The sequence below is a fragment of the Penicillium bovifimosum genome (genome assembly GCF_028826915.1).
Source record: "Penicillium bovifimosum strain IBT 22155 chromosome Unknown utg000004l_segment0_segment0, whole genome shotgun sequence".
NCBI classification, from domain to species: Eukaryota; Fungi; Ascomycota; class Eurotiomycetes; order Eurotiales; family Aspergillaceae; genus Penicillium; species Penicillium bovifimosum.
Window position 1 is genome coordinate 1,226,006 of NW_026622713.1, and position 26,158 is coordinate 1,252,163.

General features: G+C 51.0%; 9 protein-coding genes across 9 annotated transcripts; 4 read left to right on the forward strand and 5 right to left on the reverse strand.

Moving 5' to 3' along the window:
- Positions 1-430: 430 nt before the first annotated feature.
- On the reverse strand, positions 431-1,353 carry N7515_004762 (uncharacterized protein; the record flags this gene model as incomplete). The annotated part of the gene is made up of 3 exons (XM_056665506.1): positions 431-703; positions 1,100-1,202; positions 1,277-1,353. The coding sequence occupies 3 exons, from the start codon at positions 1,351-1,353 to the stop codon at positions 431-433; spliced, it is 453 nt and encodes a 150-aa protein (XP_056522456.1).
- Positions 1,354-1,524: 171 nt separating this feature from the next.
- Positions 1,525-2,783, reverse strand: N7515_004763 (uncharacterized protein; the record flags this gene model as incomplete). The annotated part of the gene is made up of 3 exons (XM_056665507.1): positions 1,525-1,569; positions 1,628-1,701; positions 1,766-2,783. 3 exons carry the CDS (start codon positions 2,781-2,783, stop codon positions 1,525-1,527), a joined length of 1,137 nt encoding a protein of 378 aa, XP_056522457.1.
- A 1,596-nt stretch (positions 2,784-4,379) lies between these two features.
- N7515_004764 (acyl--CoA ligase) lies at positions 4,380-6,246 on the reverse strand (the record flags this gene model as incomplete). The annotated part of the gene is made up of 4 exons (XM_056665508.1): positions 4,380-4,608; positions 4,679-4,782; positions 4,833-5,121; positions 5,192-6,246. 4 exons carry the CDS (start codon positions 6,244-6,246, stop codon positions 4,380-4,382), a joined length of 1,677 nt encoding a protein of 558 aa, XP_056522458.1.
- A 596-nt stretch (positions 6,247-6,842) lies between these two features.
- Positions 6,843-7,637, forward strand: N7515_004765 (uncharacterized protein; the record flags this gene model as incomplete). Its single annotated transcript, XM_056665509.1, has 1 exon — positions 6,843-7,637. One exon carries the CDS (start codon positions 6,843-6,845, stop codon positions 7,635-7,637), a length of 795 nt encoding a protein of 264 aa, XP_056522459.1.
- Positions 7,638-7,967: 330 nt separating this feature from the next.
- Positions 7,968-13,552, reverse strand: N7515_004766 (nucleoporin; the record flags this gene model as incomplete). The annotated part of the gene is made up of 5 exons (XM_056665510.1): positions 7,968-9,329; positions 9,383-12,115; positions 12,171-12,440; positions 12,495-13,431; positions 13,485-13,552. 5 exons carry the CDS (start codon positions 13,550-13,552, stop codon positions 7,968-7,970), a joined length of 5,370 nt encoding a protein of 1,789 aa, XP_056522460.1.
- Positions 13,553-13,917: 365 nt separating this feature from the next.
- Positions 13,918-16,179, forward strand: N7515_004767 (bifunctional anthranilate synthase/indole-3-glycerol-phosphate synthase; the record flags this gene model as incomplete). Its single annotated transcript, XM_056665511.1, has 1 exon — positions 13,918-16,179. One exon carries the CDS (start codon positions 13,918-13,920, stop codon positions 16,177-16,179), a length of 2,262 nt encoding a protein of 753 aa, XP_056522461.1.
- Positions 16,180-16,655: 476 nt separating this feature from the next.
- N7515_004768 (snoRNA-binding rRNA-processing protein IMP4) lies at positions 16,656-17,588 on the reverse strand (the record flags this gene model as incomplete). The annotated part of the gene is made up of 2 exons (XM_056665512.1): positions 16,656-17,531; positions 17,583-17,588. 2 exons carry the CDS (start codon positions 17,586-17,588, stop codon positions 16,656-16,658), a joined length of 882 nt encoding a protein of 293 aa, XP_056522462.1.
- A 470-nt stretch (positions 17,589-18,058) lies between these two features.
- N7515_004769 (putative regulator of nonsense transcripts) lies at positions 18,059-21,359 on the forward strand (the record flags this gene model as incomplete). The annotated part of the gene is made up of 2 exons (XM_056665513.1): positions 18,059-18,282; positions 18,335-21,359. 2 exons carry the CDS (start codon positions 18,059-18,061, stop codon positions 21,357-21,359), a joined length of 3,249 nt encoding a protein of 1,082 aa, XP_056522463.1.
- A 2,495-nt stretch (positions 21,360-23,854) lies between these two features.
- Positions 23,855-24,776, forward strand: N7515_004770 (putative C2H2 transcription factor; the record flags this gene model as incomplete). Its single annotated transcript, XM_056665514.1, has 3 exons — positions 23,855-24,129; positions 24,192-24,494; positions 24,569-24,776. The coding sequence occupies 3 exons, from the start codon at positions 23,855-23,857 to the stop codon at positions 24,774-24,776; spliced, it is 786 nt and encodes a 261-aa protein (XP_056522464.1).
- Between the last annotated feature and the right edge of the window lie 1,382 nt (positions 24,777-26,158).

The window sequence follows — 26,158 nt, forward strand, 5'->3', positions numbered from 1 at the left end:
GTTCTGCAGAGTATTTTACAGCACAGGTCTGGGGGGCCTGGGCATGAACTATCGTAATGCGTAGAACTGCGTTATGTACTCCGTACGAAGGACATTGTACTCTCATAAAGAATCAAAAGATAGGATATGATTGCCTCTCCCAGATGGTTGAGACTTGACTCTCGCCATCCTGTGTTATAGGTATAACCTACTCTGTTGAATATCGTACAATAAGTTGTTTGAGTTAGTTACATGTAGGCACTAGGCAGTTTCTGGCTAGTACTTAAGGGAGCCCGTGGTTTCCCTTTTGGTCTGTCCTGTCCACGGGTCAGTTGGCTGATTCTCTGGTTGCGGGTCCAGGGTCCTAAGTAGGCAAGAACTATCACCAACGCACCTTCCATAGAGGATATCCAAGTGACTGCCAATGTGATCATCACTAGAATCCCAGCTTCTACTTAACTTCCTCCTTACCATCCATCAATCTTCCATCAACCTTCACTTCTGCACATACAAATCCAATCAACATTGTCACCAGATTGCGCATCAAAGCGTCGAATGGCTCTTTGAAAGTCGCGTTCCAAGCCATGGCATCAAACAACCCACCAGTTTCGGAGGGTCCGAGAGAATCCCAAGTGCCAGCCCAGACGCCAATATTGGCGACGGGAGCGGTCAGCGGTGACACCGGATCTGAGAAACCCAGGAGGGGCAGATGCGAAACATGGACCTATAAGTGCGAGGCATATTACCAGATTGGGTCAACGTTCTACCTCCTACCTAGAGACCACGCAACGACAAAGGCCAAGTGACCAGGCGAGGCCAAACGAGCAGGTACACGCGTTGCTTCCATCTCAATTCTACGGCCTTTTCTACAGCCTTTTCTCCTGTTCACGCCTAATTCTACGACCTCCTGCCATGTCGAATCCTATCTCCTCTCCAACACCCAAGTTGTCTGCTTTGGCATGTTCTTTGGGGGAGAGGCCGCGCCGAGAGGACCCATGTTGGGTGGTATCCTAGGATACCTTGCACTGTGCAAGCCTGCCGGCCTGTGGATGCTGGTAACCTGGTGGACTGTCTCCAGAAATGAAACGTGAGTAAGATCCCGCTGACCGTGCCCACATACACATTTATTGATCCTCTTCAGAGGGAGGCCCCAATCCCCCAAGGGAGGGCACCGCCTGGTTCCTGGGGCTAGAGAGTGGTGGCACCTCTCTGCGACCTTCAGGCTGAAGCATGTAAGTCTCCCAGTCATACATATTAGCTTTCCTAAATTAACTCTCGGGAGCCCTATCTGACAGACATAGAGACGAGCCAGGAAAGCGTCGCCAGCGCGCAGAAGACATCCTGCTGCTCCACCCAATTGAATGCAAAGCGCATGGTGGAGAGAAAGAAGGTGCAGAGTTAGGAAGGATTAGGAAAGATTCTCTCATCGACTAGCGTTCTTCTTTCTTTCTCCCTAGACTTGATAATTTCGATAAGGTACAAATATCAAAGATCTGCTCTTACTAGCCCGTAAGTCAACAGCTACCCCTAAGACCGCTGTTACTTCTACCGAGCATCGTAGATTTGCTGCTCTACTATCCTTGCATTCACCTAAGAGAGCCACCCTGTTAGCATCAGCCCATGAAGTGGGCGATATGCAAGAACTCACATGTTGAGGACCCAGATCTTCGATCCTATGCACCCCTAATAATTGCATAGTGGTCTTAATCTCATCGGCGAGGACTAGTGAAGGCAAGCAATTAGCGACGAAAGATGTATAATACTGTAAGAGCAAAAAGTCGCTTACTCTGGAGTGTCCTCTCAACACCGGCAACTCCACCAGCTCCAAGGCCCCACAGCGCCGCTCGGCCAATACCCACGGCCTTCGCGCCCAAGCACAACGCCTTGACAACATCTGTACCTCGTCGAATCCCCCCGTCAACCGTAACTTCCACCTTGTCAAACACTTCCGGGCAGTATTTGCGGATTTCAAGCAGCGTATGAATAGCCGGAGGAGCAGTATCCAGAACGCGTGCACCGTGATTGGACAATACAATGCCTTTCACCTGAGCGAACCCCGAAGCAATCCGCGCATCTTCATGCGTCTGCAGACCCTTCAGAATAACCGGAAGATCCGTGTGGGCCGCTATCCACTCCAGAGTCCCCTCCCAAGTGAGATCAGAAGCAGGCCCAGATACAGATGGCACAGCCACACTGACGCCTGCTGGGTCCGGCGTTGGCGGTCCAAGTGGGTTCATCCCCATGTATGCATTCAACCCAGTACCGAGCTCGTGCTTTCCTGGAACGGGCTCGTCGATGCACAAAACAATACACTTGATTTCCTTTATCTGATTGACACGCGCCATCAACGCCTCGCTCTCTTTTCGCTCCTTCTGCGCATACAGCTGGAACCCGAAAATCTGATCTGGGCTGGCGCCTGCCACAATCTGCTCTGGGGTCATGGATGCGTTGTTGGATATCATATGCATGACACCCAATGCGCGACAGGCCTCTGAAATGCCGGCTTCGCCGGTGGGATGTGCGAGGCGGGCCATTGCCATTGGTGATATGAATATCGGTAGGCCGACTTTGTGGCCCATGATTGTGGTTGTGAGGTCGCATTTGCTGACGTCGATGAAGACGCGGGGTCGGAGGAGAATGGATCGGTATACATCCGTGTTCAGCTGCTTGGAGATCAGATCGCCTGCTGCGGCGTAGTTGAATGACCATGCCCTTTTGCTCAGTTTCTTCGTGGCGAGTTGCTCGATCTCATCGAGGCTTTTTAGGCTTTCTATTGAGGGGAGGATTTCTGATGCTGAGCCCATGGTGAAGAATAATGACTTTCGAGTCAATCAAGTTGGATTGATTATCAAAATAAAAGGTAAAGACGTGGGAAATGGCCCAATGGGCAGGTTGTTCGATGAAGACACATTTATGGAGGCATCGGCTACTGATGACAATAGCCGACAACGGTGGGATGCCGTGGGGAAGCCGAGAGAGGCTAAGGCCGATGATAACCCTACCCACAATATCAATCCCAAGATTGTCTGGATTGAAGCATTTCAAAATAGACGTGTAAATGAGGCCAATAATCATGTCGATGCAGATAGCCTCACTTCTACAAGTGGGGTTTGTCGGCCTGAGGCCAACGTACGATCAGATCATCAGCCTCAAGAGTGGACAACAAGGCGTGCTCAGTTATACCTTAGGTACTGAGCAGCGAGACCATTAAAGTGGCAAGAGATTGTTCAAAACCATGTATATGTGTACTGGTATGTATCAGACAAAAGATCTTTACTAGTCCCCGCATCGGCTGCATAACTTGGCGGGATACCTCAGAAGTTAGGGCTTTATTCCGAGATGTTCGTTGGAAACAGCAAAGCGGAATGAGCCCGAACAATTGGTATTCAACTCGAGCATACAATTCGAACCAACCTAAAGAACATCCAGTAAACATACAAAAGATGTCTCGCTTGCCTCATACTATTCCGTAGTACTCCGTAGTACTCCGTAGTAAGGAAGAGCCCCCTAAAAACAACCGAGACCAGAGATCGTCAAATCCAGATTCCAGCCCCGTTAGATCTCAGCTGCCCCCACCACGCCACTTACTGTGTACATTTCCTCGTTTGAATTTTGAAGCAAAGTGTGAGCCTAGTCCTCGTCGCCATCTTTCATTTTCTCGCGGAAATTAACTGATTAATTCAAAACCCCTGACTGCATGCCACGGGTTTGCAGGGTCGATGGACCCATTCCCAATGCCATGGCTGCGGAGAAAAAACACTCATGTGCCGTCGATCATGGCAAATGATGTACGGTGAATGAACACTTGATCGATCGTCTTTGCTGCTCAGCTGGCGCCCCGAGCGCTCGCCCTAAACGTCCTCCCATCGAATCACAGTGGCAAGATTCCCGCGGTTATCAGAGTGGGTATGTAGTCTACACTTACTTGATTTCCTCTGTCATTGTATCTTTCTCTTTTTGTGCTCGCTTATACTAATTTTTCTGTATATAAGATGCGACGCCACGGGCCTTGCGTTCAGTTCATGTATGCCCTAATCCTATCCACTTTGGCTAGTGGAGACATGAATCTTCCGGGAGTAGTGGACCTCACAAGGCTCAGCCACTTCCAACTTTAGGTCTATCATTGGCCATGGAGTTCTTAATGTTGGTACATTGTGTTTATACATGTCAACATCTTATGGGAAAGTTGCTCTTGCCTACGGAACTTGCCCGAGAATTCTCTGGAAATGGAGGTGTCCCTCCTTCATAGGGCTTTGATACATACAATCCAGCCACTCGGGCCCGCCCTCATAGATCAAAGAAACTGTGGATTGTGAGGACATTACTATGCTTGAAGTTTTCTCAATTCCGTTCCGACAATCGCAATGAACAAATGTGAATGTAGACACAAAGTAGATAATCTAGAGTTTAGCTGTGGCACCCTTCAGCTCTTCCTTAGCCTGCTCACGCAGTTTTACACGCAGAATCTTGCCAGAAGGATTCTTCGGGATCGCATCGAGGAATACCACGCCTCCGGTAATCCGCTTGAACACGGAGACCTTGTTCTCCATGAACTTTGTAATATCCTCTGCGGTGGCCGATTGGCCAGGCTTGAGCACCACGTAAGCACGAGGGCGCTCATCATTGTTACTGTCATTGGGGGTTAGTAAAAGAAAAAGACGGTGTGATAACTAAAAATTTTTGGTCTCGAGTCACTTACACAGTGATTCCAATCACAGCCACGTCGGAGACGGCGGGGTGCTCGAGGAGAAGAGCCTCCAGTTCGGCGGGGGCGACCTGGTTGCCCTTGACCTTGATCAATTCCTGTATGTCGTTAGACCTATTTTGTGTTTTCTGCAGGACAAAATGCATACCTTCATTCGGTCGACAACGTGGATTTTACCATCGTCGTCCACAAAGGCAACATCGCCCGTACGGAGCCAGCCATCCGCGGTCAAGGTCTCCTTGGTGGCCTTCTCGTTGCGCCAGTAACCCTTCATGACGTTCGGCGCGCGAACCCACAGCTCGCCGCGGGCATTTCGCTCCGTAATTTCTGTTCCATCTGGCGCAACAATTTGTGCCTCACAGTTGGGGTTGAGCTCGCCGACAGATGCGGATGTACTCGTCTCGTCGGGTTTCCATCCAGTCACTGAGCAAGTCGCCCTGTAGAGAAGCAAAATGTTAGTTTTTCCAAACACGATAAACTTCCTCAGCAGAGCAAAGAACAACTCACTCTGTCATGCCCCAACCCTGCTTGATGTTGATCTTTCCTTCTGGCCACAACTTCTCAACCTCTTCGCAAACCTCCCTGCCCAACGGAGCAGCACCACTCCCCACCGCCTCGACACTACTCAAATCAAACTGCTTGACAGCAGGATGCTTAGCCAAAGCAACCACAACAGGCGGCACAAGGATATAATCGGTAATCCGGAAAGTCTGCGTATACTCCAACATCTTCATGAAGTCAAACTTGGGCATGATATAAACCGGCGTCTTGCGATGCAATGCCGCCGCAATGAAGATATTCTGCGCCATAGCATGGTACATAGGCAAGAAGCACAGCCACCTCGACCGCTCCTTGCGCGCCTCGTAATCCGGGCTCAGCGTCGGCATAAAGCAATACTGCAGCATATTCGCCACGTAATTCTTGTGCGTGATCTCCACACCCTTTGGGCGGCCCGTCGTGCCGCTGGAGTAATTGAGCGCGAGGGTGCGGTTCGACAAAGCCGGTGTATTGAGCTCGTCCCAGACGAACGCGCGACCTTCTTCCTCCGAGGCGATAAGATCACCCCAGTACGGGCAGCCGCTTTGCGGGTTTGTGGCGCCGTCGTAGATGGCGCTGTCGAAGGCGTAGATGCGGTTCTTGGGGAAGTTGACTTGCTTGGCGGCTTCCAGGCCCGTGGCTAGACTGCCGCTGGCGCAGATTAGGTGTGTGGCGCCGCTGTCTTCGAGTTGGTAGGCGAGTTCGCGGGCGACGAAGGTTGGGTTTGCGCCTGTGAAGATGCCGCCGGCCATTATCACGCCCATGAAGATTACGGGGAAGAAGAGGTCGTTGCCGGAGAAGAGGAGGACCCGGTCGCCGGTTTTGAGGCCGGATTTGCGTAGGCCGGCGGCGAACCGCTGGCTCCAGAGGCGGTAATCATGGGTGGTGAAGTAGTGGGTGTCTGGGCGGGCGGCTTCGAGGTAGCATTTGTGTGTTTTGGAGAGGGGTGCTGTGGGGGATTGAAGGAGGAGAGAAGCGAGATGGGTGTCGGGGATATCGATCTCCCAGCGGGATTTGTAAGGCATTTTGATAGAAGGGGTGGGTTAATTGGTAGGGAATATGAAGAGAGGAGAGAAAGAGGAATTGGAGAAACAGTACAGCAAGTCTCTCTGATATAGGCAATTAGGTTTTGCATAAGGCCTTGGATTCGCGTTCACCCGGACATAATTGGACATAATCCGCGGCTCATAGATCCTCCCCCGCGTGGAGTCGGTTATGTTTGCGGGGAAGCCGCGAGTCCAACAGCCTCGGTCCTCGACTCCTCGCAGGCATCACATCACCTACTTTCACACAGTATGGTCCCCGAAGATAGACATAGCCTATTGAATACTTGGATAGCTAGATTATCGCTTAGAAGCCGACTTACACTTACCTTAGACATATCATGGGGACTGCAGCACAAACTTAGAGAACTACAACTAGACATCCAGTCGTCCCGACTACAAAACGATCAACGGCCTTCCATCGCCAGATGCAAAAGTTGTCATCCTGAGGCAGACAGCAGAATCCAGACCGCTCATTGTCTGGCAGGGCCTTGTTCCCCGCATTTCCCGCTCATGCCGTCCCTCTGACCAACCAGAGTCTACTCCGTACTTATCAAGAATCCCTTGTCATCCTGATCATGATACCCCAAATTACCAGCTGGGATGATCTAGATTTCACTTCAGAGGAAATAGATCAAGACTCTAATGAATTCCACTCGTTTGGCCTTATCGACGACAATGACACCTACCATTATGGCCAGCTAGGCACTCCCAAGACTGAAATATCACTCGAAAACATCACGGCTGCTCTCAAACCTATCCCCGATGAAGCCATATACCCTCCATGGCCCTTACCCGAGGCGAAACTTCTCCAGGCACCAGAAACACCAGCAAAAGTTTACATTAAACGTCCCACACTGGAGCTGTACAGCACGCTTAAGAAGCTGGGACTCGAAAAACAGCTATTCAACTCACTCATAGCAGAGGCGCAAGTGCTAGAAGAGCTATCGCAGCATCCACACCCGAACCTGATCCGCTACCACGGCTGTCGGGTCGCGCGCGGGCATATCACCGGCCTCGTGCTTGACAGACACCCGGACGATCTAGAGACCCATGTTCAACACGGATACGAGATAAGCGACAAAGCCCTTTTTATGGCCGCGCTCGAGTCTGCGATCAGCCACCTGCATGGGCTTGGTTGGGCGCATAATGATCTCCATCCAGCCAATGTTCTAGTTAGCGAGGCTGGTATGCCGGTATTGATTGACTTTGAGGGATGCCAGAAGCTTGGTACGGAGTTGAAATATATTCGGGGAAATAAAGACTGGATTGAAGGGGAGATCGGGGACTATGCCACGTCGGAGGCACAGCATGATATCTTTGCGCTTGGAAAGATTCGGGCTTGGCTCGAGGTTCCAGGCGAGCATGAGTGAGTGTGGTCTGCGTTTGTTTTGGTAGTGTTGTTGACAGCATGCACATCATTCTGTTTCTTTGATACGCGTTTCGTTGTAGTTTTCTCGGGATTCTCTGCATTGGCACGTCTGGCCGATCGAGTAGTGACAGGCATAGTGTGAGCGAAAAAGGCGTCAAACAAAAGATAAGGTGTCAAAGTCCACGGTCGAATGACCGCGTATTGGGGCTATAGTAATTCACAGGTTTACATGAATGCAATTGTTTGAAATAATCATTGAGTGACATTGACTACACCCCGACCAACCCGTACATGAAAGAAACAAAGAGCAACAATGAAAAAGGCTACATATTCATGAATCCTCCTCCCCACCCAGACAGCTGACTGTCATCTTCATCTGAGCAACAATCTTCTCCTCCAATCGGCTCTCTGCCCCCGAGGATGAATCGGATGGCTTTTGCCGAGACCATTCCACCTCCTTCTCATTAGTCGCAACAATACGTACACGCAGTGTAGATCGGCGGCCGAGGAGTTCCTCCAGGTCTTCCTTGACCTGCGTCCGGTCCCATTTGAGACTTTGGATAGCCTGGGCATCAACTCCTGCACTGGCACCTGCATCGCGATATCGGTCTAGGATGAATGAAATAAGGGCAAGCGAGTAGGCTTCGGAGACTAGACTGAGGCTAATCCACTTGGTAGTCGCGGCGGACGGGGCAGCCGTGTGGCTGGAGAATGCGTCGGTCGCCCGGCTGAGACGTGACTCGAATTGATTGAGGAATGCAGACACCTCGGGCGCGGTCCGCATGACGCTGTAGAGCATGTTCAGACACAGAGGGAGGAATCCTCCGGTCCAGATGGTGTACAGTCGAGGGACGGGGTCGAAGGGTCCGAAGGCTTTCTTTTGGGTGAGAAGGTTTGTAAGGCGGCAGGTGGAGAGTTTCATTAGGACGGCCTCGACGGCAAGGTGCTCTGCGAGCATGGGCAGGATAGACATCTTTACCAAGAGCGAGATGCTGAGCTCTGCGTAGACAGGATCCCCGGCCACGGCTAGTTGGTCGGCCCAGGAAAAGAGCGTCGTTGCATGACGAGCGGTGTCGTTTTCCTCAATGTGGAACACGATATGCTCATAGAGACGATCGGCGTTCTTCACATGCAGCGCTGTCTGCAGAATAGCGTTGATAATGGCGAAATCCTTCGGTGTACATTTCTCGGGGTCGTCATGGATATAAGTCGTGAGAGACTTGAAGCCCCGCGCCACTATTGTTTTGACAATTTCCACAATGACAGTCAGATCTGACGAGACCTCGGCCTTCTTGTTGATAGCTTCGGGGGCACTCCGGGAGGGGCTATCAAGGTGGAATTGGAGAGCGAGGAAGAGCACATGGAGGACGGACCGGAAATACTCGGTATCGTCATTGATCAATGCATCCTCGTATGTCAAGCGCCGGGCTCGCAGTGCCTTCCAGGTGATCTCCAGCAACTGGAAGACTTCAGCACCTCGGGCGTTTGCCTCGACAAGCCGTTGGAGAAGGATCTGGGCGAACTCAACGCGCGTTTGTTGGATCCGCTCGAAGATAGCTTCAGGAGGGCCACTGCTGGTGTTGGCATTTAGGCAACTTTGTGCGACTAGAGCCATTGACTTCCGGACTTCGGTGTCGGGCATGAAGTCGGCACAGTGCTCGATAGCAAAGAATTTCCAGCTATTGAGGAGACTCTATTCCATGTTAGAACAATGCACACACTCAGAATAAATGCAGGGAAACTTACCACCTGTGCCTCGACGAGAGACAGATTGATATTGGCGCGCTCAAACTCCTCGGCAAAGCCGCGGTTTTTACTGCCAGCCCAGGCAAAGTCGTAAGACAGCAGCTTGCCGCCCATGCTGAGATCGTAGTAGTAATCCCGTCCCAGACTACGAACCTCGAGCGGCGTCCGCTTGAAGTCGGTGATCTTGCAACCCGAGTACCGCATCTCGAAATTCTTCTTCAAGTTGGCATGCAACGAGGAATTGTACGCCGATACTTCAACTGCATCCTTGGCATACCATGACACCAATGGGATTAAGGTCTTGATAAAGCTTCGGTCGCCCATCTCCTTTGCAGAGTGTAGGTAGACCGCACATACATCCGCGACAACGGCTGCGATTCGTGTGGCATGGATTTGATCCATCACGGGCAAAGAAGAGATCTTCATCTTTGCAACGTAGCTTATTATGCTGGTGAAGAACTGCGGGTGCTTGTTCAGATGGGGAGTGGCCCATGGCCAGCTTTCTTGAGCACGAGAGACGAACTCGAGCATTGCCAATGCCACTTGCGGTTCTTGTTGATCAATGTGAGACAGTTTCTCAAGTGCCATTTCCAAAAATGGCTTGCTTCTCATCTTGAGGCCGCCCGAAGTAGGTTCCTTCTTGAAAGTTTCACGAGGAGATGATCCCGTGAGAATAAATACTGCAAGCCACTGCTGGCGTTTGCTAACAAATGTCGACAGCAGCTGCCACACTGCAAGGAGCAAAGGCCGATCGGACGTTGGCTTGTCGAGTTGTGATAAGACATCAAGGAACAAACACGATGACTCTGCTCCAAGGTGGCCAACAAGGGACGGAGGTTCGTTATCTGGACTTGAGGCGGCTGTTGAGATCAAGATCTCGAGAAGCGACACGACTGGTAATTTATACGCATCATGCAGTGCATAGAGCTTGACCAGGGCAGGACTGGCTTTGAAGAGTTGTTCCTCAAGAAGTGAGCTGGGTTGTTCTGCGAGTTGAGCAGCTTGCACAAGTTTAATACAGAGCCGCAGTGTAGATTTGACCTGTTCCTCGACGAGAACGAGATATCTGAAGTGGAGTGTTGGGGGTGTCTGGAGGCCCTCAGAAACCAGCCGAAGGATAGGATTGAAGGGCAGGTCAGCGGTTGACCGAGGACGCAGCATGTCCAAGATGTAGCCTGCAGATGAAGAGAACACGCCCGTAACTTTGGACTCAAGTTTCGGGCTGTCGTTGATTCCAAAGGCGTAGTATAGAACACGTTCGAATGAAATAGCAAGCATCGAGTTGATCTTAAACCGTTGCTCTGGCTGGTTGAACCTCCAGTTCCCAATGCTGTTGAAAATCTCCACCGTCGTACGAGTGAAATTCAATAAGATGGTTCTCATGACATGAGAAGGGATACCGGCACTACAGTCAGAGGCAATGACTGATTTGCTCGCCGCGCTGCCCGGACTCTTCCGTAACACTGCTCGCGATGCCGCATCGTCGATGACAGCATCCACAAGATCGACACAGGCCAGAAGGAACGGATATTCACCGGAAGGCATTTCGATGGCCGAAATGATCGCTGTCATGACACCACCCTTGCCATCGGAACCAATCAGACTGCTGCGGGCAAGGAAAGGCCATACTCGACTGGGTAAAATTCTCAAAAGTGCCTTGATAAAGCGCAGGCATGCCATGATAGCGTTCAAAGACCTGGATGAGTCGCCCCGGGAGCCGACGGTCTGCAAATTACGCTCAAAGATATCGAACACCACAGAAACGATGTCACCTTGTTTGGATAACCCATCGCTGGCTATCTCCAGAATTCTCTTGCCACTCGCCTCGTCAGAATTTTGAGCCTTTGAGTTGGCTATCAAGTCTGCCAAGAGCGCAATGATATCCGCAACGTTGTCATCATCGCAACCAGGCAATTGTCCACCGGACTCACTCCATGCCTCCAGCCAGCTCCCCAAGAAGCTTAAGCAGGAGTATTGATGCCTCCACATGATAATTGCAGGTTTGGAGGTAGAAATGACCTGTCCCACACTCTGATGTGGGATTTGGGAAGAACTGCTGACTATTAAAGCATTGCTTGACTGGTTGTGACGGGCGTGAGACGACGTTTCGAGCATTGGAAGGGGTTGCAGCAGAGAGACAAAGTTGGCGTTCTCGTCTTCCCGAATGGTGGCATAGCCTTGGAAAGTAGGCGATACCTTCTGAGTGAAGGAGTCCATGTTCTCTAACTCCTCAAGAATAACCGGCAATCCTTCCTCGTCCAACATGTGTCCACTGATGAGAGCACGGCACAGCTGTAAAAAGGGTGCCGTTTCATAAGGGAAACGAGACCGCGCAATGTGGAATATGCGCGCCATCAGATTTTCATCCTTGGCAAATATAACTTTGGGGTCGTTGGCAGGACTAAAGGATTCGAGATTCCTTGACAATCCGTTCTCAGGACCACTCAGAACAGCTAGAACTGACCCCACGATCTCCGGGGAGTATTCTTCTAAGAACGTAACAACGACGCGGAGCAGGTCGAGAAGTGATAGTCGAGCCCATTGATCAGTCAGGTCATCATCGACGGCTGAGGTTGATCCAATGCTAGTCGCCAGAGCAATAATGGTGCTGAACGTCGATTCTTTAACACCATCGGAGACAAAAATGGGAATAGCATCCTCAGTGGTGGCTTTTGGCGTCCTGGCGCAATCAAGGATGTCTTCATAAAATGCTGGTATATCACTTTCCCTCTCCTTTTGCCTAGGTCAGCGTAATGTTCTCCTGAACTATCATATTGATGTTGCTCACATATTCTGCCCTCCCTGTCATAGCATGCAAAACCAGACCCCACAAGAAGGCCGCTGGGTTCGCGGTATTCACATGACCGCAGACGTCAAGGAAAATCTCGTTGATTTTGGAGATTTTTTCTTTGCACAAGAAATAAGGCGTTGACGAAGATGGAAGATATTCGGGATCTCCAATAATAGATATGGCGAGAGAGGGTTTTAAGAACTCTATTGTGGTAAGTGACGCGAAAGCTTGCAGCGGTAACAAGACCTCCACTGGCTGTTGACAAGGCTACAAGAAGGTGTTAGAAGGTTGACAGCTCGGGATCAAGAAGATAGTACCCACCACCTTGATTGGCTCCAAAAAGCTGTTCTCGGCCATGAGCTCGAGCCAGGACAGGAAGAGGTCTGCATCAGGAACTTCCACCGAGGCGTGAAGCTGGTGGAACATGATTTGCATGATATGAACCATCTCCTCCACAAGGTTGGTTCGCCAGATGCCTTCTATCTCCTCGCCGCTGTCCACAGCATCGAGCCAGCTACCGTCAGCTTTTAAGCTAGTTAACCGACTGCGCAAGGAGCTGATGCATTCTTGAATAAACTGGTTCAATCCAGCTCCAGTCGACCTGCTTTCGAAGATTGTGGTTCCAGTTTTACGAAGAGCAAGTTTCCGATCGGAAGGGTCGAAAACGGTTGAGTCGGCTGAAATGGCATCGTGCAGGGACAGAACAAGTAGCTTGCGGAGTGTCTTCACTATGTGGCTTGCCTCGGAGAGATATACCTCGCAGAGGCGCAGATGCCTTCTCTCTTCCTTATCGAAGGATTGAACACCATCGTCTCGCGCTGTCTGACTCAATAGGCTGGCAAAGTTGGGGCCGGCCAAAGAGCCTCGAAGATTTTCGGCCCCAGCCGCGCTCTGTAAACTGGTCGCTTCCTCGCTAGAGAAGCCACTTGTTAGGCGCTTTGCGGGACGGTTTTGCCATTCCAGTATAGTAATCCGAAGAGCGGCGATCTCGTCGATTTGGGCCTTCTGGCTCAACCACAGAGCGTCTGCCTTGATCTCCTTCAGGTCAAAAGAGCTCTGGCCATTGGTCTCGACATGAATTGCGGCAGTTTTGGATTCGAATGCGGATTTGGATTTCGGCGAAGGAGGAGGAAATGGTTTCAAGCCGTCAGAAAGTAGTTGGATAACCTCTGGATGTGAAAAGAAGGCACCAATATTGTCTCCATCGTCAGCATGACTTTCGGAGTCATTGGCGTACAGAAAAGCTCGTTCCCAGGACCTACAGCCGACATGCATTAGCTTGTGTCAAAACAGTAATCACACTGAACGTACAAAAGTTGGACGTCCCCAGAGAAGCACTTGTCCAGGGACGGGAAATAGGCCTCCGAGACGGGAGCCATTTGGGGCAATTAGATCATCATAGGATAGAAAGAAAGAGCGAAAGGAGGCGACACCATGCAATGTGACGAGATAGCAAAGAAGGAGGTGAATGGTGAGCGTGAGGAGCTCTTGAATTGAGAGGGAGAGCTTCAAAAGAAGATTATTCGCGAGGTCAACAATCAGGTGCCTATCAGAGCTTAATGCCGGGCGGTGAGATTCCGCTTTGAAACCCGAGAGTCTTTTTGAGTCACTACTCACTTCCGTGCGACTTGACCTAAACAAAGAATTGATTTCGGTCTTAAGTGGTCTGAGGTCCTGAAATCTGCAGTATACAAATCGTCTTCCTCTCACCATTACCTCCGATCTCCTGCGATCATCCGTGGCCATGGCGGACCTTGTCGACCACTCCCCCCACCAGCCCACCAAAGCCGCCAAATTGCCCAGCGCCTCCAATGTGATCTTGATCGACAATTACGACTCGTTTACTTGGAACGTTTACCAATACCTGGTACTCGAAGGAGCCACCGTCACGGTCTATCGCAATGATCAAGTCACCATCGAGGACTTGGTCGCAAAGAAACCCACCCAACTAGTTATCAGTCCTGGCCCGGGCCATCCCTTAACCGATGCCGGAATTAGCAACGCGGCGATCCAATACTTCAGCGGAAAGATTCCAATCTTTGGTGTATGCATGGGTCAGCAATGTATGATCACCTCGTTTGGTGGCAAGGTCGATGTGACCGGCGAAATTCTGCACGGAAAGACATCAGAGTTGAAACATGACTCCAAGGGTGTGTACCAGGGATTGCCAGCCTCTCTTGCGGTGACTCGGTACCACTCACTCGCAGGAACACACTCAACCATTCCGGATTGCTTGGAAGTGACCTCGCGGGTCGAGTTGGAGGACGGTAGTGGCAAGGATGTCATTATGGGTGTGAGACACAAGGAGTTCGCAGTGGAGGGTGTTCAGTTCCACCCTGAAAGCATCTTGACACAATACGGGCGCAAGATGTTCAGGAACTTCTTGGAGCTCACTTCCGGGACTTGGGATAAGAAGCAGGGGGCACCCGTTGCTGCCGCTGCACCGGTTGACAAGAAACTGTCCATTCTGGAGAAGATTTACGCCCATCGCAAAGCTGCCGTTGAGGAGCAGAAGAAAATCCCGGCCCTGAGCCCGGAGGCTCTTCAAGCTGCCTATAATTTGAATATTGCACCCCCTCAGCTGTCATTCCCTGCGCGTTTGAGACAGTCAGACTACCCTCTCTCACTCATGGCGGAGATCAAGCGTGCATCACCCTCCAAGGGCATCATCTCAGCCGATGTGTGCGCCCCTGCCCAAGCACGGGAATATGCCAAGGCTGGAGCTAGCGTTATTTCTGTCCTCACAGAGCCGGAATGGTTCAAGGGCACAATCGATGACCTGCGTGCTGTTCGCCAGAGCTTGGAAGGGCTCACTAATCGACCGGCTGTGCTCCGAAAGGAGTTTGTCTTCGATGAATATCAGATTCTCGAGGCACGTTTGGCCGGAGCTGATACAGTTCTGCTGATTGTGAAGATGTTGGACATTGAGCTCTTGACCCGACTGTACCATTACTCGCGCAGTCTTGGCATGGAACCTCTGGTCGAGGTCAATACCCCCGAAGAAATGAAAATCGCAGTTGATCTCGGCTCCCAAGTTATCGGAGTCAACAACCGCGACTTGACGAGCTTCGAAGTCGATCTCGGTACTACCAGTCGGCTGATGGATCAAGTGCCGGAGAGCACGATTGTATGCGCCCTGAGCGGAATCTCGGGGCCTAAGGACGTGGAATCATATAAGAAAGAAGGCGTCAAGGCCATTCTTGTTGGGGAGGCTCTGATGAGGGCGCCTGATACATCTGCCTTTGTGGCACACCTTCTCGGTGGTTCTGATAGAGAGCTTTCTGGTTCACGCCAAGGTTCCCCTTTGGTAAAGATCTGTGGTACTCGGTCTGAAGAGGCGGCTCTGGCTGCTATTCAAGCTGGTGCAGATCTGATTGGCATCATTATGGTTCAGGGCCGCTCACGACTTGTCCCAGATGATGTGGCCCTGCGCATCTCCCAGGTGGTCAAATCGACGCCTCGTCCAGCCGGGACATCACAGGATTCAACGAATAAGTCATTGGAATGGTTCGACCACTCTGTGAATACTTTGCGCCACCCGTCTCGCGCTCTGCTCGTGGGCGTGTTTATGAACCAACCACTGTCATATGTTCTTTCTCAGCAGCAAAAGTTGGGTCTCGATGTTGTACAACTGCACGGGTCTGAGCCATTGGAGTGGTCTAGTCTGATTCCAGTTCCTGTCATTCGCAAATTCGCCCCTGGTGACATTGGCATTGCACGCAGAGCATACCACACTCTGCCATTGCTGGACTCCGGTGCTGGAGGTTCTGGCGAGCTTCTGGAAGAGTCTGGTGTGAAGAAGGTCCTCGATAGTGATGAGGGATTGCGGGTTATTCTTGCTGGAGGATTGAACCCGGACAACGTGGTCGACACAGTGAAAAAGCTCGGTCAATCGGGCCAAAAGGTGGTCGGGTTGGACGTCAGCTCAGGGGTGGAGACAAACGGCGCGCAAGATCTCGAGAAGATCCGCGCTTTCGTCAAGGCTGCGAAAAGCATTCGGCAATGATTTCATACGTCTATATAGGATAAGCACATGTATCTGCTTCAGTTAGGATGACTTCATTTCTCATCCGTCTCAGTAACTACTTCAATTTTATTGATTATGAACGATACTCACATCGATCAAAGACTTGTCGGCTTCTCCTCTTTATTCCCTCACCTTACTTCCAATTGCCTGCTTCTTTCCGTTGCCCGTTGAATATTTAGTGGGATTGCCGTGATGATACCAGATAACTGCCGTTGACGCAGTACGTCGATGGCGAGGTATACCTACATGTGGCCTATAGATAGTCTTCAAGTTTTGTTTGAGGTGGTATTTCCACGGCTATCTAAGTCGTGACTAACTTTGAACATGAGAAACGAACCCAATATAATTGCCATCGAACGCCAAATACGCCAGTCAACCAACAATGTGACAACATGCGGTTTTCCCTATTTACCATACACGCCACAGCCGATATAGAGATGCGAGTTCGTGAAGAATCAAAGATAGTCCTTCTTTTTGCTGGTCCTTGTGTACTGGGTGAGTGCCCATTCAATGTCGCCACTTGAACCCTTCTCCAATGTGCCGCCGCGAATCTCGAAAAGTCGCATAGTCATGCGAGGCCCAACTTCAGCAAGCTCCACATCACGGTACCCAGTCTTAACGAACACGTGGTGCCGCACTTCGATGTTGTCATCTTTGTTGACAAAGGTCACAACCCTGTTGCCAACCTTTCCGGTCTCGCGCGGGGGGAAGAGGTGCTTTAGAATCTGAACGACGCGAGCACCCAGCTTGGTCTTGAATCCCTCGAAGATCAGGTGCGGGTAGCTTTCTGACACGGTACCACGAGCGGCGTTCGGAATATCCTGGCGCAGAACAACGTTGTGAAGGGAGAAACTGGCAGTCGGGCCGTGGGGAAGGTGGGAAATGGTGAGAGCGGTCGGTGTACCACGGTGCTCGTGGAGGAGGATCATGTCGGTCAGAGCCGCGGAGGTTGCGCTGGAGACGAGATCTCCAAGAACGAGTGTTCCACGGTTGAGGCGAATAGCGGTAGGGAGGAGAAGTCGGATTTCTTTCGCGAATGCGCCGAGACGAGCGGAGGGTGAGCGAGAGGTGGTAACCAGAGGACGAGGGTCGATAATGCCGGAGGTCAAAATGTATTCATCGTCAATATCCATCTCAGCGTCTGCCTTGTCCTTTGATTCGTCATATTTGAAGTCTTCGCGAAGCGTTTTATCGTTTGCGATTGTAGGATCTAAAGGCTTTCCAGAGGCCAATGAAGCTTTGAGTTGCGCTCTTTTTTCGGCGATCGAGGCATCACGGAGTAGCAAAGCTCTCCGATAGAGATAATCGCGACGCTCGCGGGCTTGTCGGCGCTATTAACAGTAAGTACCATATTGAGAAATTCCGTTTTGTTCACCACTTACCAGCATTTTGTGGATTGAAGTGAAAGTGTGAGCGAAGAGGAGCGGGCAACTTTTTTTTTCTGTTAACTCCGGGGCTGCGTTTGTGGGTCGTTTGCGTAGCCGTAGTGGGATCGCACCGATAAAGAATCTGGGCAGTTGCGGAGACGCTTTTTGCTCATCCCTCGAGACAAAACTCATCAACTCTCTTCTGTCGGTCTTCCAAGACAGAGAGCTGGACTGGATGTATGTGGTACTATGCCAATGACAAGAAGTTGCCGCTAATCCTTGGTCTAGATCTAGATCTCCGTTCGTTTGCCCCTCAGGCACACCCTGGAGATTTCCAACCCTCCAACGACCCCCACAAGACCACCGCGTCGTCCTCTACGCTCTTTTGTTAAATCCAACTTTGGATATCACTTTCGGCTTTATCAGTCTTCTCGCTATACCTCTTGACGAGCTAAAGATATCCCTATCAGCCTCCCAACCCGTTATCCGCAATGAGCTACCAACCGGAAGGCCCTTCGGCAGGAGTTGACATAGATGATATTGATACCAGCGCACTTGGCCCGCCACGCCCACGAAGACATGATGACGAAGACGAAGGCTCTGATACCTTCGAAGATGACGACATGGAAAGCACCGTCGGCGGGCCCACCAACGAGAATCAGAAGTCCCAAGGGAACGGGGATGAAGAAATAGAGCTGCCAGCTCATGCATGCGCGTTAGTACTCGTATCTCATTCATTGTGTGATCATTTACTAATGCTATCGTAGATACTGCGGCATTCATAATCCGAGCAGCGTCGTCAAATGCCTTTCGTGCAACAAGTGGTTCTGCAGTGCACGTGGCAATACCTCCTCTTCCCATATCGTCAATCACCTTGTCCGAGCTCGTCACAAAGAAGTCCAGTTGCACCCGGCTTCTTCCTTGGGCGATACTATCTTGGAATGTTACAATTGCGGCACCAAAAATGTCTTTTTACTAGGCTTTATTCCTGCGAAGTCTGATACTGTCGTTGTCTTGCTCTGTCGTCAGCCATGTGCTTCCATGCCCTCGTCCAAGGATATGAACTGGGACACTTCGCGCTGGCAGCCTCTCATTGAGGATCGTTCCTTCCTTCCCTGGCTCGTGGGAGCTCCTACCGACCAAGAACAACTTCGGGCTCGTCACCTTAGCCCCCAATTGATTGCAAAGTTGGAGGAGATGTGGAAGGAGAACTCACAGGCTACATTGGAAGACCTAGAGAAAGCCACAGCGGTGGATGATGAGCCTGCGCCTGTTCTACTTCGATACGACGATGCGTTCCAATACCAGAATATCTTCGGACCACTTGTCAAGATCGAGGCGGATTATGACCGCAAGCTGAAAGAGTCCCAGTCGCAAGATGGACTCGTTGTGCGCTGGGATCTTGGTCTCAACAACAAGCATCTCGCGAGCTTTGTGCTGCCCAAGCTCGAGTTGGGAGATGTCAAATTGGCCGTAGGCGATGAGATGCGCCTCAAATACAATGGCGAATTACGGCCCAAGTGGGAGGGCGTGGGATATGTCATCAAGATCCCGAACAATCAATCCGACGAAGTCACTATCGAATTGCGCGCCAAGGGCGATCATAAGTCGGTACCTACCGAATGTACACACAATTTTATGGCCGACTACGTTTGGAAGTCGACTTCATTCGACCGTATGCAGTGTGCCATGAAAACTTTTGCCGTCGATGAAATGAGTGTTTCCGGCTACATCTTCCATCGCCTTCTTGGCCATGAAGTCGCAGCAGCACCGATGAAGACCCAGATCCCAAAGAAATTCAGTGTTCCTGGTCTGCCAGACCTGAATGGAAGCCAGATCAACGCGGTGAAAAGTGTTCTCCAGCGGCCTCTTAGTCTGATCCAAGGTCCTCCTGGAACCGGCAAGACCGTTACTTCTGCCACTATCATTTATCATCTCGCCAAGATCAATGGTGGCCAGGTTCTTGTCTGTGCCCCATCCAACGTTGCTGTTGACCAGCTCTGTGAGCGTATCCATCTTACAGGTCTCAAGACCGTGCGAGTTACTGCCAAATCTCGCGAGGATGCGGAATCTGCTGTCGGGTTCCTTTCGCTGCACGAGCAGGTTCGTATGAACGATAGCAACATTGAGTTAGCCAAACTCAACCAGCTTAAGGCTGAGCTTGGGGAATTGTCCAGTCAAGATGAAAAACGCCTGAAGCAACTTACTCGATCTGCTGAGCGTGAGATTTTGCAGAATGCAGACGTGATTTGCTGCACTTGCGTTGGTGCAGGTGATCCCCGTCTTTCCAAGGGCAAATTCCGCACTGTTCTCATTGATGAATCTACCCAATCCGCCGAGCCGGAGTGTATGATTCCCCTAGTCTTGGGATGCAAGCAAGTTGTATTGGTTGGCGATCACCAACAGCTTGGCCCTGTCATCATGAATAAGAAGGCTGCCAAGGCTGGCCTCAACCAGTCTTTGTTCGAGCGTCTGGTTATCTTGGGCTGCTCCCCTATCCGCTTGAATGTCCAGTATCGTATGCACCCGTGCCTTTCGGAATTCCCATCCAACATGTTCTACGAGGGCTCGCTGCAGAACGGTATCACCATTGCCGATCGTGTTCGCCGTGATGTTGACTTCCCCTGGCCTATCATTGATGATCCCATGATGTTTTGGTCAAACCTGGGCAATGAAGAAATATCCGCCTCAGGTACCTCCTACCTGAACCGAACCGAAGCCACTAACGTGGAGAAAATCGTCACACGCTTCTTTAAGGCGGGTGTTCAGCCTAGGGACATTGGTATCATCACTCCGTACGAGGGACAGCGGAGCTACATCGTCAGCTCCATGCAAGCAAACGGCACCTTCAAGAAGGAACACTACAAGGAAATTGAGGTTGCGTCGGTCGATGCCTTCCAAGGCCGAGAGAAGGATTACATCATCCTCTCTTGTGTTCGTTCTAACGACCATCAGGGCATTGGTTTCTTGAGCGATCCACGCCGTCTTAACGTGGCCCTTACTCGTGCCCGATTCGGTCTGGTCATTCTTGGAAACCCCAAGGTTTTGTCTAAGCACCCGTTGTGGAATTCCCTTCTTCAGCACTTTAAAGAGCGCCACTGTCTCGTTGAGGGCCCGCTGTCCAACCTTCAGGAGTCTTTGATCCAGTTCAGCCGTCCTAAGCAAGCTTACAGAGGCCCCCAACGCTTCCAGATGTCTTTCAGTCAGGCATCCAACGCCACAAACAGCGCAGTAAATGGCCGTAATGGTCATCGCAATGAGTATCATGACTCTGGCTCCGTGGTGGGCTATATCCCCGATGACGTATCTTCGGTTCACAGCTCGGCTCTCGGCGGTGTTGGCCTTCCATCTGGCTATCCCCCCATGTTCCAAAACTTCGGCGAGGGCTGGCCTCCGATTTCTGGCGGCGGTCGCCGAGCTAACGGTGGCCGGCCCAAAGGAGCCCCCAGTGTGGCTGGCGAATCAGTCGCTGCTACCGAGTCGGACGTCACCAGCAGCATCGCTGACGGACGGAGCGTTGACCAAGGTGGTGTTAGCCTCACTGGCTTGAGTATCAATGACATGAACAAGCAGCCCAGTCTCAGCCAATCAGACCGGCTGAAGCGGTACGTCGAGTCTGGCGGACGCGAGCCTTACAGAGCTGGAGTCCCTGACAACGGCAGTATCTTCGGGGGCAGCTCTGCCAGCATCCGTGTGACTCGTGGCGCGCCAGGCCAGCACCCGCACGACGACGATGACGCCCGCAGCGTCTCCACAGCCTTCGCTAGCCAAGTCGGTGGCAACTACGACTGAGTGACTCTCGTATCCAATACGTCCCAGGGCGACCTCCAACAGGTTCGCCTGCCTTACCCACTCGAGAACGCGATATTCGTGCACACTATCCGAGTTTTTTCCAAGCAGATTCTGCTCGCCAGTTTCTTTTATGCCGACCAGGACTTCGGATCGACCAACTGAAGACTGTTCGAATGTTCATCCTGGGTCTTTCTGACCTGATACTAGAGCACCGTCCTGTCCGTCGAAGGATAGTCTCCCGGGTCTGGTGCCTTCATCGTTGTCGTCATGACCTCGCTACACGCTTGTTACACGGCGTGGCTTTCAGAGATGAGACGACAGGCAATGATTCTCGGAAATTTCTGGTTCAAGGAATTTACTAGAACCTCGCCCGTCGACTGCCGATGCCCAGTTCAGAGAACCCATTAGTCAATTAGTGATTACAGGGCGACTCTGTGAATTTGCCCCTGTCCCTTGGCTATGTTTCATACTTGCTATCTTTCTACATTAGATTGTCAGGTATCCAGTTCGATCAAGAAACAATGCCAATCAACACCCCACAGCTGTTCTATTAACTCGTAATTAAGTCCGTAAGTAACTAGTATGGCAACGCCTTAGTACTAGTGGCGACCACTTTCCAAAGTTGCAATCTTCCACGGTCTTTATTCTGAGTTAGGGCTACAGTCGAAGCTCAGCTGTCAGCCTCACTCCCTCAGCTTCACCCTTTTACCGATAAAATAGTTACTCCTCCCATGCCTTGGTATCATTCTTAGTCAAGTGCAGAATTCCACCAAAGCAATCCCACCTCAGGCTACGGAGCTGCTGAACCAAAACGAGGAATACTCAATGATCTCTATCGGCCCGCACCGTCTCTCCTATGCAAATCATGTTGGCAAACATGCCCGGGCTATATTTGACTAATGGATACCATGCGGCATGCGCCCAATCTTGGCCGTTTCAGTTGATCCACGTAGCATGGTGGCTTTGCTATCGACTTGGGCTTCGACATTTTAGCGTTTCCCAGAGCATCGTACGTCTTGGATTACCGAATAACAACCACACAGGTCACGGCGACAGGTGGGGAACGAAGCATCAAAATAGATTGAAACGCATTGAGGCTTGGTCAGGATCAAAGGTTATTCTAGTAGACAGAGGCTGAGCTTTATGTATCATTTGCTTTGTGTTCTTCATGAATGGGCGTAAATGATGGTGTGCCTCAGTACTTCCAGCAGCTAAGGTTGATATAGTTAACTACTGTGTAAGTATAGTATCAGAAGTCTGAAGAGAGCCCTTACCACTACCTGGTGTCTGATAGATCGTTAGGATCTCTACAACTTATGCTCTTCTTTAGGGCAAAGTCCTCGACCTTAAACCTATGGATGCCACTATACACAGTACGTCCCAGGCTACAGAGTTTCAAGAACTATCCGCAGACATATCTGTCAAACGTTATTCTTGTCCACTTTCCCCGGAATTCTCAATGGCCGGACTGTAAGCAAGGGCTTGCAGCCTTGCATAGCCTACTTAAGGTGAAGATGGTGCGTCTCTTGCCATGTCGTGGTCGGGATATACGGATGATTAGAAGCGGATACTTGGAAAAGCCACAACTAGTTGCGTATCAGTGAAGATCATCGAATTCAAGGCTCTTGAGGAACGAGGATTATCTTGCAGCCTAAGATCGGGCATGGCGAACGTACATTGCAGACACCGCCCGATCCAGGATGTGTACGTAATCGTACCTTACCCTAAATCACGTGATCAAAATTATAACCTACATTCCGATCACGTTTTGATCACGTTTCTATCACGGGGACTCACCGCCACCGGATTTGTCAGAAATCTGTGGATGTGGCGACCCGAGATGGACTGACTGCGTCGAGGCCAGCGGCCCAGCTGCCTGACAGGCCATTAATTGATACCTAAACCGGATACGCCGATAGGATTGGTTGTCGTACACAGTACACAGTCATACACTGGGTGTCCCTCATGAGTATGAGTCACTTATGCTTCCTTGGCACCTCCGAGGATCATCTTCGTAGTACCGAGTCTCCAGGCATTAATAGAAAGTAATGCCCACATGTCGACCTGCATACAGCTCTAGCCAGTGGGCAGTGATGATTTCCAGATCTCAAAATTCTTATTCAGCTGATCGGCAGCCCTTCTAGAACAAGGGAAGCGAGAGTCTGCAGGGAAGATTACAGAAAAGAACACCGCCACCGGGTGGCGCAACCGAGCCTTACGCAAGCGGTATAAATAGTCTCGCGGATGCCTTGGAACCTGAAAACTCTGGCAACTCCTCTTCTTCCCAACTCGATACCCATCGTCGACTCATATTGTTTTCACCGAAATCAATTCGAATATTTTGATAAACCCTTCCGATCCCATCTGTTGTGCTTTATCTCGCAACTCAGCACTACTGTCTTCCCCGTTGTGGTGAAATAACGCGTCGTTCCCGGTGTCTCCATTCTATCGCAATCCCCTCATCGTGTGGGGTACGAACGGTCAACTTTCACGATATGGGCGACGGCTCTCAGTATCCTAGCCCACGAAGTGAAGGCCCCAACGGCGCGCTTGCTGCTTCCATCCTTGCCTCTACTGCCGAGTCCTCGGCACCAATTCCCAGAATGAACGACCCGCAGACTCTGAACTTTTCTAGCCTTGAGGGGGCGCGCCCGCGTCTCTCAGTTCGACGCAACCGTGATCCCCCTAAGAATTCTGAGGGTCAAATCTTCTGTGATCATCATGAATGTCAAGCTGCCCCGCCAACTTTCCGCCGACCGTGTGAATGGAAGTAAGTACAGTCCCTAACCCTAATCTTGGCATGCGACGCGCCGAATACTAACGCGCTCTTAGCAAACACATGGATAAACATGACCGACCTTATAAATGTTATGAACCCAACTGCGATAAAATCCAAGGGTTCACCTACTCCGGTGGTCTCCTGCGCCACCAGCGCGAAGTGCACAAGAAAAACACAGATGCCAAGAAACCCTTGATGTGCCCTTACTCCGACTGCAACCGCAGCACCGGCAACGGTTTCACGCGTCAGGAGAACTTAAGAGAACATCTTCGTCGCCGCCACATGCACAACGATGAAGCTCCTCCTATGGTCGATATGACTTGGGACCGCCCCCCGAACTCGACGGTGTCGAAGGCGTCCGTCCCCCCTCCCTCCCTTCGACTGGAATGAAGCGCCGTGCGTCCTCGCCACCCATGGGAGACCTCCAAAGCCTGTCTGGCACTGACGAGAACGGTATCAATTTGCACGACGAAGTTAAGCGGCTCCGTCGCGAGGTCGAAGAGAAGGATCGTCGCCTCGAGGAGTTGGAGCGAATCGTCGCCGGAATTCAGCAGGCCATCCCGCAGCAGTCTCCCTCGGCACCCGAACTGCAGGGTCTGACACAGCACCCTCCTCATCCGACCGCTGCTCCGGTTTAACGGCTGCTCTCCTTTAAACCCAAATGGCTACGAACTTGATCTATGATCTATGCATGATTTGGGCGTTTATCGACGCAACCACAGGGATTCAGAACGTCGCGACTTTGCTTTTCTAGTTATTTTTTGTAGCATGCTGGGTCGGTTTTTATGCTTCTTATCCGAGCAGAGGATGTGCTATACCACATTCTTCTGCAAGAATTCGAATCTTGCCCATTTTTTTCGGCGTTTCAGCTTGACCTGACAAGATGGTCTCGTATGGCGGGTGTCCCTTCCAGAGGCGGTTTACAGTCTTGTTTTCGCCTCATATACCCCGGTGTTTGATTTGATGTATCTTTTCGTGTTACATCAGTGCCACCACTCCCCTCCTATTTTCAGTTTGACTTGTTCTTAATGTAATGGGCAGATTGTGTTCAATGTGTTGATTTATCTATTTCTTTCCACTGTAATCGTTTAAACCTCCATAGCTCTACCATACACAACACTCTTGACGAAGTATAGCGCAGCCAATAATATCTACGAACGGGACAAGCAATGATTCCTGAGGCGCCCAGGCTTCCACGCGATAGCGCCAGGCAAACATTTCAGCCACACCAGCCCTGTTCCTCTTACCTTGTAGATTAGAATCCCAAATTCCCAAGGCTCTCGCGGGCAGGTTGAGCAGCGCACGGCCATGCCGGAAAATATCTAGAGACTAGTAGCCCGTCGGCGACGTCCAAATCTAGAAACCCGGAGTTAGGAGACGACACCTCCGTTAAGCCGAGTAGCCCGAGGCTCGACCTAGCGCCTGTGAGGCTTATGGGGCTTTTACTGCGTACTTCAGTCATGGCTTTCGCTAGTAGGCCCTGACTCCTTGATGATGAGTCTGTGACTCATTATTACACATCGTGAGTTAGCTCCTTGATGTGACGCGAGCGGCTCAGCGCGTCGTCACATGTCGGTCTTGGGGTGTTGTTTCCGTATCAAATGATTTGGTCTTCGAAGGTTGGATCTTGACGTGGAGTGAGGAGTGAGCTGGGTATTTGTGAGCCTGTAGATTGTGGGCAGCGCTTTGGTGGATGGGTGGCTGTTCAAGGAAAGGACAGCATAACACGTGTTGGCCCTGTAGCATACCATGTACCTACTCTGGTAGAGGAAGGTTGCTCATGTTTATATGCATGCTATGACCATTGACGGGCAACGTCGGAATGAGTACCTACCTACCTAGGTCCATGTGCTGAAGTAGGTATATATCGGACAACAATGCCACGTACCTGTGATATGGATGGATGAAGCTAAAAGTGTTTCGTGCAAGGGTGCCCAGATACCTAGAAGCTATCTCATTTTATAAGTAAATAACCAGCTGATTTACAGTGTTTAACTCAGCTTGAGTCCCGTAATAGTCC